Raw genomic sequence first — 12,911 nt, 5'->3', positions numbered from 1 at the left:
ATGATCAGATAATGGCCAATTCTAATGTCAAAAATCCTAGGATTACCTTGCTGTCTTTTGTGTTTCCATCCACTTTTTCCCTAGCAGCATTCACTAGGAAATTATTCTCAGAAGTAGCTAATAATCATAGCATGAGCTGTGGTTGTATTTCTGTGCTGTAACTTTATTTTTTAACTAAGATGATAAGATGGATGGCTTAAATTTATATACTAACACAAATTCTATGATTGAGCACTGTAAACACACTGACACACAATTTGTATTTATAATCTCCATTTACCTAGTGTAATGTAGTTGGCCTGTATTCTGTACTGCCATTGCTCTGCGTGGGGATGTAGCTGGGAAAAGATGAATCACTCTTCTCATAGGGTGTTCACTCTGGCCTGGTGGCTCTTCAGACAAGAGTGGATGCTGACTGCTGAATTCCTGTAATGCCATTCTGATCATACACATCTGCCTATCATTCACAGAGTAAACTGGAAAGCATTTGAAGATGATATATGGTAATGTTAGACTCCTGAGAAAGTTTAATTTCTAAGAAGATACTAGAAATCCCATTGGGGGAACTGAAATTCATGGTTTCTTTACTTTCTCAACAGAGTCTGCTTTAGAAGGCCTTGAGGATCTAGGCAAAGCGTATAGCAGCATTGGCCAGCAGCTGAATGAGACACTACGCCACCGCAGACACTCAGGAGAAAACAATTACAACATCGAGGTGCTGCTGGGAGTGGATGACTCTGTAGTCCGTTTCCATGGCAAAGAACATGTACAGAACTACCTCCTCACCCTGATGAACATTGTGAGTAGTGACTCCTTTGTCAGGCTTTTTGATCATTTAAATCACTACTTGATTTGTGAGTATTTTGGGAAAACCTGTACAAGCGCTCCATGACTGTGTCCACTGTCCAAACCATTTACAGATCAAATGTTGATCTACATATTTAAAAATCAAGAGTGCAAAATCAAAAGAAGCATGGAGCAGAAAGTTTCTTTTGGTTTCTTTTTCTGTTGTCATCAAGGGGAAATCATATGTTTTAAAATCCTTATGGGATACAATTAAAATGTCAGTTTATGATTTTCATTTTGCATTGGGAACAGTCAGAACACTTAAGACAGTGAAGGGTGAAATGATTTTTTTCCAGTGTTGCTATGTGTCTCCTGATGATGAATGTCTGGCGTCTATAGTGCTTTTCAACAAATGTGATATATTCAGCATTGTAAGGTAGAAGCTCATAAAACACAACTCTTGGCACAGTGTTACATAGTAGTTGCCAACAATTCCTTTATTTGCTTTTTGATACCTAGGTAAAAATGTCTCTAAATGATAAACTAAATTTACTTTAAAAACTGAAGAAAAAGTAAATGTTTTAATTTGTTCTTCATATCTTCTTATGAGCCTTAGAAGAAATTTTGTCTGCATCCTCAAGCTGATGTTCTTTGTCTGAAAATTAGCAGAGAGCAATTGTTGAAAATGAATAATAATGTGCAATATGAATAAATAGTATACAGGCCACCTAATTGTAAAAGAATAGTCAAGATAGAATTATATGCTTGTATGTTTTACTCAGGCCATGTAAAAAGACATGTTACACTGAACTTGCAAATTTATTACCTAATCCTATCTTCTCTGTTCTTTGGCTTTGCATTTGATTCTTAATTTAATTTCTCTGGGCAATGTTGTTTACCTTGTTTTCCATATTTAAGATTAGATTTTTTTTAATAATTCTGGTGGAGAAAAATTCTTACCAGTGATCATGATTGTTTACTTATTAATACTTGAGCCTATATGTTTGGGTTTTTTGTTTTGTTTTGTTTTGCCAGTCCTGGAAACCAAGCTTCTTTTGCTCAAGGTTGGCACTCTACCACTTGAGCCATAGTGCCAATTTTGGCCTTTTCTATTATGTGATACTGAGAAATTGAACCCAGGGCTCCATGCATGCGAGGCAAGCACTCTATCACTAAGTCACATTCCTAGCCAAATAGCTCCTTTTTTTTGCCAGTCTTTGGGCTTGAATTCAAGACCTGGGCACTATCCCTGAGCTTCTTTTGCTCAAGGCTAGCACTCTATCACTTGAACCATAACACCACCTCTGGCTTTTTCTGTTTATGTGGTACTAAGGAATCAAACCCAGAGCTTCATGCATGCTAGGCAAGCACTCTACCACTAAGCCACATTCCCAGCACATTGAGCCTTTAACATATAGTTAAACATATTTTTTTATTCATTGGGATGTCAGTTTATAAAAATGTACATATATCGTGCTGCTATGATATAGAAATGAGTATAGACATTCAAACACATTTTTTTATTTTTGGCAGTACTGGGGTTTGAATTCAGGGTTGCCTAGATGACACCTGCTAGATAGGTGCTTTTTTCCTTGAGTCAAACCCCTAGCCCTTTTAAAAAATATTTTTGAAACAGGATCTCACATTTATGCCTAGACAAGCATGAAGCATGATCTAGTTTATGCTTTCTATGTAGATGGAATGATAGGTACAAGCTACTATGCTCAGCTTGTATTGGTTGGGATAGGGTCTCACGAACTTTTTACCCAGGCTAGCCTTAAACTGCAGTCCTTCAATTTCACCTTCCAAATTAGTTAGACTTTATAGACATGAGCCCACCATGCTTGGCTCTCAAACATAGTTTAATTTGTTCATTGGCATTCATTCCTATTATGAAGACAAAATAACATTTTGAGCAAGTTACTACATTCGGAATAAGTATGGGTAAAGGAATCATTGTGAATTCTGTTTTTTCAGCTCTTGTCTATTAACTTTTTATGTGGGTCGATAGTTGTATAATGTTGGGCTTGCTACTTAGGCTTCCATGTCAAATTTTATTTTCAAATTGTCTTAAGACTTCAGTGTTCCTACATAGATGCTGTTTTTACATCATCCATTATATCCCTGTACAACTTCCTTTTATCCCTAGAGAGACTGTCAGTTAGTGTAGATATTTATTAGGCTTCTAAGTGGTAACCAGAACTACAGAAAACTCTAAAGTGATCTTTGCCCTCATGCAACAGAGAATCACAGACAAAACAGATGGTAAGCACTATAGTTTAAATGGTACAACATCTTTTAAAAAGGGAGATGTGACCACAGTCATCCCATTCTTCATGTGTTAAGAGCATTACATTAGGCTGCTTTAGGTCTAACCTTACTTATCACTGGCTGACTCTGGGACCTTAGAAATATCATACCCCTTTCTTGGTCTTCATTTCCATGCTCTTAAATTTGGAAAATTCAACAGATGTTCATTAAGTATATTGTTTATCCAGAAGCTAAGGATTTATACTGTGTCTTTGGGAATTTGTTTTTATGTCCTTTATTTTTATATTTTGAGAAAAGCAACATTCTGGAAGCAGGTATCACTTAGCCAGGCACACAGTTGGTGCTGTTGCAGTCTGAGTTCATAACCTACTTCTAACTGCTGTTCTACACAACTGGCTTCCTGGGTGAGAAAGGAATAGGAGGAGGAAATGAGGCAATGTATTGGAATGCTGGGGTCCAATTATACTAGGCCTTCAATGCCAGGCTAACATGTATATATTGGATTGTACACAGAGTGAGAATAGTATGATTGGCTTTAGCCATCAGAATTCTGCTTATCTGTATAGAGTAGGGAGAGTGAAGCAAGCCCATGTGAGAATGAAGGAAGACTGAACCAAAGTGGAAACATGGGAATGGAGAAGGGGAGAATAAAATAGGGAAATTGTGTGTTGAACAAATACATTTCTTGTTCTTATTTTGCCAGGACTTTGTGATTTGTATTTAGTAATTTCAAATTAATTGACTTCATTAAGTAACATAAAACAAGAATCATTATGTTATTTACAGCTCTTCTTGAACTGTATTGAAACAAGCTTGGAATCATGAAGAAGTAATTGAAAATGAGTTAAGTAGATCTTTGGAAACAATCTGGTAATAGTCAGCACAAATATATCATTATCTGTACAACTGTTTGTTAATCTCCTAAACTGTGCTGGTGTGGGTGTTAGGTATTTTAAAAGTAGATAAAAGCATTTGAGAGAGATAAGGATAATCTTGTAATCTTCCTTTCTGGAGAGCCACGGAAGTAGGCTTGTCACCCAAATACAAACATTTGCAGCAAGTATTAACAGATTGTTTTGGCAGGCAGGTGAATTGGACAGATACTAACCCGCTGGGTATGGAAGTAGAGAGAATGGGTCATGGGCTTGATAATACATTCTCATATGTGGAGAAGAGGTAGAGCTAATAGATGCCCAGGTCCTTTATTAAATTTGTATGTGTTAAACTGTACATAGTAGGGAGTTGCATTTTGACATTTCCATCCAATGTACTTTGATATTTCTCATTGCTCTCTCTTAAGGATTTCTGTCTTTAACTGTGGTAAGATATTCAGGAGAGAACAAGTTTCATGGCAAAGGTCGATTGCACAGTAAAGTGAATAGGTAACATCTCCATCTCAGTAGATCTGTTATGAGCCTGAACAGATGTCTCTGAAATTCAAGAGATAGATGAGTCAGGGCTAGATACCCATGTGGAATTCATCCACCTGTGAGTATGGTTTGAAGCATTGGTAGTGAATGAATATCACAAGGAAGAACATCTGAGAAGGGAAGGGGGGATTTTTTTTTTATATAAAAAAAGGGAAGGGGGTTGAAGAATGAACCTTGAGAACTGCTGATGTGCATGTGCTGGGCAGAAGAAGGGGAGCTAATCTTGCCAAAGACACAGGACACTGTGAATGAAGAAAGACACAGGCCAGTACTGCATGCCACAAAATCTCATAGGCTGTTTTTTTTTTTTTCACAAAGGCAAGCGGGGAATTTTAGGAAAATTAACTCTGGAAAAAGAGTGATTAAATAAAGGATAGAGAGGGTTGATCCTTTGGAGTAAATGAAAGGAAGTGAGAAGGAACAAGAAATGGAACTTCCACCATCACAGGAAGGTAGTGGTGGAAAGAGAATGGCATTAACAGCACGTGGACTTGATGGCTTTTGTTTTGCTAATCATGTGGAGGAAGTGTTACTTGTGTCTCAGTCACTGCACATGGCAGTAGTAATGAGTCCCCTCCACAGGGTTTGGAACTTCCTCAGACATGGCTGGCTTTTGCACTCACTCTATTGTGTGTGTTGTTCTTTCCTCAAAGTGTCCCAAGATTATGTCAGTCCTGTCCTTGAGTCACTCTGCCGTGGCTAGCAAGTTTCATGTAGCACACACAATCCTCTTCTCCTTTTATCTCATTACTCATTTTCTTGCTAGCACCTGTTGCCATCTAAAATTTTATACTTGCATTTTTCAGTTAATTTTTTTCTCTGATTTAGCCTGTTTTCTTTTTCCCCCACTAGCATACACGTTTGATAAGAGCAGAGGGTCAGACTCACTTCCTGTGTAGCTGCACAATCCTATGGTATTTAAGCACAGAGCAAATGTTCAAAAATAGTTGTTAACAGTAATAATACATAGCTATTAGTAATATGGGCTTGGAGTAGACAGAAGAAGAATTAGCATATTGGGAGAGATCTACCTACTGATTGGATTTTTTTAGAATGGTATTTATTTCATAGAACATCTTGAAATTCTTTTATTTACATCCAGAATCGCCAGGGCTATCTTCTCATTAGCTAACCAAACGTCTCTGAAAAAAATTCATACATATGTTCAGTTTAGTTCAATGTGAAAACTCCAATAATACAGTTATTTTTTGTACTTGAAAAGGCTGGGCACCATTTAAGCACCATACATATGTAGACTCCTTTATTCCTTCCGGCAGTCTTGTGATGTCAATGGTGTATAATAATTCCATTTTACAAAGGAGGTACCTGAGGCACAGACATGCATAAATACACCCCAAGGTCACAGAGTTAAAACCATGCCCACTGGCTGCATAGCCCTTAAGCTCAACCACTGTGCTACACTGCCTCTTAAGACAAATCCACCCATTGAAAGAAAAACGACTGTTGCTTTGTTGAAGCCAGACAAAGCTGTTCATCAGCAAGTCAGACAAAGCAGGTCAGATTGTCCTGCCAGGGAAGTGTCATGGGAGAAATTGTCCTGTCCGGGAACAAACCTTGAAGGAATTTTCCTTTCAAGGAAAGGAGTACTTGATTTGATTTTTACCTTTTTTTCTCTCTTCACATCATTGGCAACCTCCTCAATTTAAGGTCATCTGAAAATTGAGTTAATGTTCTGTTTACCTCATCCTTCAGGTAATTTAATAAGGATGCTCGGGGCTTGTCCCTAAACACCTCATAGAAGTCTACCCAGTGCCAATGAGTTGATTCTCATAGTGAAAGATGTCCAGTTATGCATAGACTTGCTTGGATTTGCATTATGTACTGTTGAATATGTGACTTCTCAGAATGTTTGTGTTAATGTTTTTCTAAAAATCCAAAACATTTTACCCTATCTTGTGGTCCTTCCCACCCCATGAGCTGGTTTTAGCATCTTTTTCCCCAATATTTTAGGATATCATCTTATTAATAATTAAATAGTTACTTCTTTATATTCAGAATATAGCTCCTCATTTCTTTGAAATTTACATAAAGGAAGATTATGAACAGCAAGGGAAAATATGAAGTTCTCCTTCATATCATATTCTTAATCACAGAGGTAATAATGGTGGATCACTACTAAATACCATTCTAAAATAAAGTCTTTTATGTGTATGTGTGTAGTGTCCATACTGTGGTCTGAAAGTCTGGGGAAGTGTAGCAAATGGTTTAAGATGCTGACTGGAATGAAATTGTCTAGATATGAGCATCTTGCTCTCTCTGCCAACAGTGATGTTGGACAAGTTACCTAGCATTACTTAGCTTATCTTGGTCTCAGTTTCTTTAAATGTAAAGTGGAGATAATAGCTGTACAGCTGTTTCAAGGAATAGCTGTGTATTTAAAACAGTATCTAGACCTGGGCTATATAGCTCAGTAGCAAAGCCTTGCTTAGCAAGTTCAATTTCTACAGTTCCATCCCCAGTTCCAAAAAAGAAAAACAATTAAAAAGAAAACTCAAACATAAAACAGTATCTAGGAACCAGGAAAGCTTTGTGTAATATTAGCTATAATATTTGGTTGGTTTTGATATTGCTTTTAAATCATTAAAAATGTTTTCAATTGCCAGGTGCTGGTGGCTCACACCTGTAATCCTAGCTACTCAGGAGACTCAGATTTGGGGATTGCAGTTCAAAGCCATCCTGGGCAGAAAAGGAAAATCCATGAGACTCTTACCTTTGATTAAGCACCAAAAAAAGCTGGAAGTGGGGCTGTGGCTCAGTGATAGGGCCTTGAGCACAAAAGCTCAAGGACAGCACCCAGGCCTTGAGTTCAAGCCCCAGGACTGGCCTAAAACAAAAGATTGCTTTCATGGCCATTAACAGTGAAAAAGCAGTACTTTATACAAGTATTATTTAGTTCCTTCAATAGGTTGGAGGTGGTAGTATGTTACACTGTGAGTTCTTTCCATACATCCTTTCTTGACTGGCAAAACCAGTCTGATCCTGGGAAGGGATAATAGGAGAAAAACAAAGGAGGGGATACCAATGCTTGACAAGAAATATACTCATTATGTTATTTATGTAACTGTAACCCCTCTGTGCTTTTTACAATAAAAAAATCTAAATTCTTTTCAGTATTTTTCTTTGCTTTTAAAAAGTGAATAGATATTTAAAATTTCCTTGGAATAGTTTAAAATTTTTATTTAATCTTAAGGACACTCTTTTTTATGTGTGAATCTGGGAAAGGGCAGACTTGCGGGTACAGTACACAGGGTGTTTTAGGTACTTTGTTCTTTGTCTCTAAAATGTTGGTGCTGCCATCTGCTGGAAACAGCAGAGTTCTTAAAAGTTACAATTCAACAGTCATAATCTTTCTGATAGTTCTCTTGTTAATATAAATTACATCTTTTATTTGAATGAGAATTACAAAATTCAAATAGCATCTTCAATTCTCTCCAGGGAAAAAGTTCATGAGAGGCAGCTATCTTTTGAGAGAAAGAGGCTTGTAAAACCATATCCACAACTATAAGCTCCACTTTTTGCAGATAAGGATGGACGCTCAAGTATTTTGAATTTTCTGGGTGTGGTTGTGTGGTCTTTTGCTTGATTTGCTCTATGAGAGGTAGAGAAACTATAATTATAACTTAAGCAGACCAAACCCCAGAGAGGTTAAATAATCACTTTCTCAATGGCACAGCTGGAACTAGATTCTGGGACTTTGAGTATCTCATCCTGGGATGCTATATTATTCCTCCAACTTTCCTTATGTTGTTGTGTGCTTAGCAGTATTAAAACATTGCATCAGCCAGGTGCCAGTGGCTCACATCTGGAATCCAAGCGATTTGGGAGGCTAAGATCTGAAGAGCATGTTTTGGAGCCAGCCTGGCAGAAAAGTCCATGAGACTTTTTATCTCCCTTTAACTACTAAAAATCTGGAAGTAGAGTTCTGGCTCAAGTGGTAGAGTGTCACTCTTGAGTGAAAAAACCAAAACATCACCTAGGTGCTTTGTTCAATCCCTAATACTAGCCCACACAAAAAAATTATTACAGGTATGGAACCTGGAAAGATGAAAGTTGTGAGCACAATTTGAAAGTGAATAATACATTAGAAACAACTTTATTAATTCTTGAAAAGTAAATTAATAAGATCCTGAACAGTACACACTACAGACACTACTGTTGGTTTGCCACATTGAAAATATAATTTCTTTTTTTTTTGGATGTTTTGCCACATAATAGTATTACATGGTGAGCTTCAAAATCATGTGTTGACTCAGAATATTCATTCCATTCATTGAAAAACAAATTAATTAGACTGGCATTAGAGTGATTTTTTTATTAAGTAATACGTTTGGTGAATGTTAAAGCAATATAAGCTAGTAACCAGTGGCTTATGCCCATACTCCTAGTTACTCAGGAGGCTGAGATCTGAGGATTTTGCTTGAAAGCTAGCCAGGGCAAAAGAGTGTCTAAGACTTTATCTCTAGTTAACACCAAAAAGGCAGAAGTAGAGCTGTGGCTCAAGTGGTAGAGCACTATCCTTGAGTGGAAAAGCCTAGGTACAGTGCCTAGGGCATGCGTTCAAGCCCCAGTACCACTATGCTGAACGACGGCTTGAATTCAAGGCCTTTTAGTTACTTGATAGGCATGTGCTCTACGAGTTGAGCCATATTCTTCCATTTCTGGTTTTTTTTTTTTTAGTGATTTTTCAAATATGGTCTTGTGTATTGCCCAGGCTGTTTAGATAGCAATCCTCCAATTTAAGCTTTCTGTGTAGTTGGGACAGTTGCACACCTAGCTTTTATTGGCTAGGATGGATTCTTGCGACTTAAGCCAAGGCTGACCTTGAACCACCATCCTTCTGGTCTCTGGCTCCTAAGTATCTGGGATTACAAGTTTGAGCCACTGCACCTTCCCTAGGTATTTTCTTTAGTTTTAGACTGTCATTGTTCTTCAAATTTGCTTATATGCTATAATTGTTTTTTAGCCTTTTATAAAAACACTTGGATCAATTGATTTCACATTTCACCTACATTATACTAAGTATGTTACACCTTTGTGTGTAAAGTTATGTTTCTAATTTGAAACAGCTGTTTTACAAGAAATGTGTTGGAATGCATGTGAGCCTGGATGAATGTGTTAGTGATAGGTCTGGCTTTAGATTTTTTACTTTTATTGAACTATAATGTTAGGAATTTTTTTTACTAGATAATTAATCCAGAAGTGGGGAGCAAGGATAGTCAGTCTTTAGCTAGGCATTACAAGGTGTGGCTTAAGAGAATCTGCCCACGGCCAAAGGGCCAAAAGTAAAAACTTTTTGAATAGAATTTAATTTCTTTATGTTGAACTGAAGATTTCTCTTCTGATAATGCATGGTTTTTTTCTTTTACATTTTATAGGGATACAGCATAAATGCAATCTCTTTCATATGACAGCTATTAAGTTTTCTTTCTGCATTTTCTTTTCTGCATTATTTCTATAATCTAATGCCTAAGACCCTTCCCTCCTTCTTAATTATAAAAATATTGAACAGTTTGTTTGCTTTAGTTAAATATTTGTCTAACCCCAACCCTGTAAGATAGTATTTTTTAATCAATCATGCCTATTTTATTGAGACTCAGAGATGAAGTGCTCACAAGCAGTAAATCCTGAACCAGGATTATCTGAGACTATTAATACTATTCATGCCTAATATCTAGGCCTTTGATCTCTGCCTTCCCAGCTATTCTTTGTAAGATACAATGTCTATTTAATGAAGCCCTTTTAAGTCCACTTCCTATATTTATATTATTGTGATGCTTACAAAATTAATAATTCACATATCAAAAGTATGTGCTACAGTTAAAGATAAAATAATTGCAGAGTTCAGCTTAAAGTAAACCAAAAAAAAACAGTTTTTTGAAGCTTTTATTTATGGTGACTTGCATGGCCTATCTCTTAAGTATTCTGCATCTCATAAGAATCCTTTGTGTTGCCTTTCTTTTAGTAATTATCTGCTTCATTTCCAGGTGAACGAAATTTACCACGATGAGTCCCTTGGCGTGCATATCAACGTGGCCTTGGTGCGCATGATAATGCTGGGCTATACAAAGGTAAGTAAAATGCCTTACAATTTATGAAGGTGAGGGTTAGCAAGTAGAACACCAAATTGCTGAAGCTATAGCCATCCTATGTCACGTGGTTGCTCCTCTCAAGAGGAGACATTGCTTCAATCCATCAGTGTATACCTCCACATGAGAACAGATAGTGATTCTTGGGCTACTACCATTTGTTTAACATAATGGAGATGAGAAGAGATAGTTGTCCTGATTTTTGGAGTGGCTGCATGAATGAAAATGAGTGGATGGCATGAAGAGAAAATAATTTTCTTAGTTTGTCATTATCAAGTGTATGGCTCATATATTCATTCAAAATATTCATATTACAAGCCACCTATGTGGCAGATACTGTCAAAGTGATAGAAATAGATCAAGGAAGAAGAGACTTCTTTTGCTAGCTTGGACAGTTGGATCAGAATACATATGGTAGACATTTCAGGTAATTGATTTCTGACTGCTTTTAAATGACAGTGGATATGTCCCTGTTCTTGGAAATAATAAAATGGAGGAAACAGAAGAAGTAAACTGGCCATTTAAAATTACATGTCCTTCTCCCATAATGAATCCTCCTCTTTATGAAACATTCATGAATTTTTATATTAAGGATACAGCAAAATGCCCATGAATTTGCCTTTCATTATCTATTTAGCATCCACTTACCATTATCTAAAAATAGGTGTCAGTGATCTTTAGTTTCTCCCATCAACCTGACCTATTTTGTGTGGCTACCAAGGAACAAGTCAACAATCTGGAGGTGTTAACAATCTTCGGTTGGTTGATCAGCGTATAACAAGCCAGGCTAGTTTAATTTATTAAGAATGTGAACACTGGATAATAACATTTACTGAACTGTAACAAAATGCTTTGCTTCTCAGCCAACCAGGGCCTCATTTTTGTTTCCAAGTTCAACTTCTCATCCCATCAAAAATATTCTGCAAAGGATGGATATTTTGGTTATTGAAAGATAGCCCGTTTCCCCCTGAACTTTTAACTCCTAGCCATAATGCAATTATGGCAACATTCCAAGGAACTTAAACTTATTTATTGCAACTACAAGATAAGAGTCCATCTCTCTTCATTATCATAAGGTTAAAAAAAAACAAAACTCACTTGGCTTTTTTTTCTTTTTTTCAAGAAGTTCACTATTCCCTTAAAGATTTGACCAGTAGTACCAGCTATTAGAAGAATATTCTTCCCACATATTGATTAATTCTAGACCAAAAATATATGCAAAAATTCTTTTTAGTTGTACAAAGGGATTATTAGTACAAGTCAGATTATGAGTACAATACATCTTGGTCTTTTAATTTTATGTCCTTGGAAAAGTCCTACGCCAAAATATCTTAACATTTTTGTTTTTAATGTCTAACAAAATTTAAAATCTGAGCAAAATCAGGAAATACTTTAGACTTTTTAAATTCTTCCCCCAAATGATTAATACTGAGTTGGCTCATTATAGTAAATCTCAACTTCAAATGCTCCCATAAATTGTGTCTGTCCACATTCACATGTTGTATTGACCATCATGATCCCTTCATTGGCTTTTAGAATTCCCAAAACAGAACAAGATGCCCCCAATACTGTTATTGAATCATTGTTTCAAATACTCTTAATCCAAAATTCAAGCTTCATAAAAAGTTAATAAAGAAAGCATTTTGGAAAATGCTATATGTATCTTTAACATATTGTTTCCTTGCAGTCCATCAACCTCATAGAAAGGGGAAACCCATCCAGAAGTTTGGAAAATGTGTGTCGCTGGGCTTACCAGCAACAAAAACCAGATCCCAACCACTCTGAACACCATGATCATGCCATTTTCTTAACCAGGCAAGACTTTGGACCTGCTGGAATGCAAGGTATTTCCATCAATATGTAGAAGAAAAACCTAAAGGCAGGACATTTCTTAAAGCAATCTTAAACAGTCGGTTCAAAATCTTCAAATCTCTACCATTACTTTCTACCACAAACTGACCACACATATATTTTCCTTCCAGTGCTTTCAGTGACTTCTGTGGAATTCACAATGGCAAATGGCACCTAAATGCCATCGTAAATTATACCTGTCTTTAAAATAATGACTGTACATTTAGGGTACAGAGGGGATGCTATAAAATGCAATGTGATTTCCACTGTTTCAAATGAGAAAAGAGATGCCAGGAGAAATGGCCACTGACAAGAAGCTCTCTTCCAAAGTCAGCTTCCATTTATCGAATAAATTCTGATGAGGACTTTGGAATAAGCAGGCTGACAATTTCCTTTTCAACACTGATGGAATTTCTGGCTCCCTTCATCGGCACCATGATATGAAGGGCCAGTTACTGAAACAGAA

General features: G+C 36.7%; 1 protein-coding gene across 2 annotated transcripts in view; it reads left to right on the top strand.

The window, feature by feature from the left end:
- Adamts3 (ADAM metallopeptidase with thrombospondin type 1 motif, 3) overlaps positions 1-12,911 on the top strand; it is a 202,618-nt gene that overhangs the window by 157,194 nt on the left and 32,513 nt on the right. For both annotated transcript variants that reach the window (XM_013020132.1, XM_013020131.1), the window contains exons 5-7: positions 600-799; positions 10,493-10,576; positions 12,282-12,438. In XM_013020132.1, the coding sequence (XP_012875586.1) occupies positions 600-799; positions 10,493-10,576; positions 12,282-12,438 (441 nt within the window). The remainder of the gene's footprint in view (positions 1-599; positions 800-10,492; positions 10,577-12,281; positions 12,439-12,911) is intronic.

Source organism: Dipodomys ordii, unplaced genomic scaffold (genome assembly GCF_000151885.1).
Source record: "Dipodomys ordii isolate 6190 unplaced genomic scaffold, Dord_2.0 Scaffold49, whole genome shotgun sequence".
NCBI classification, from domain to species: domain Eukaryota; kingdom Metazoa; phylum Chordata; class Mammalia; order Rodentia; family Heteromyidae; genus Dipodomys; species Dipodomys ordii.
The sequence above is the reverse complement of the archived record's forward strand: the minus strand, read 5'-3'. Positions and strand labels throughout refer to the sequence as shown.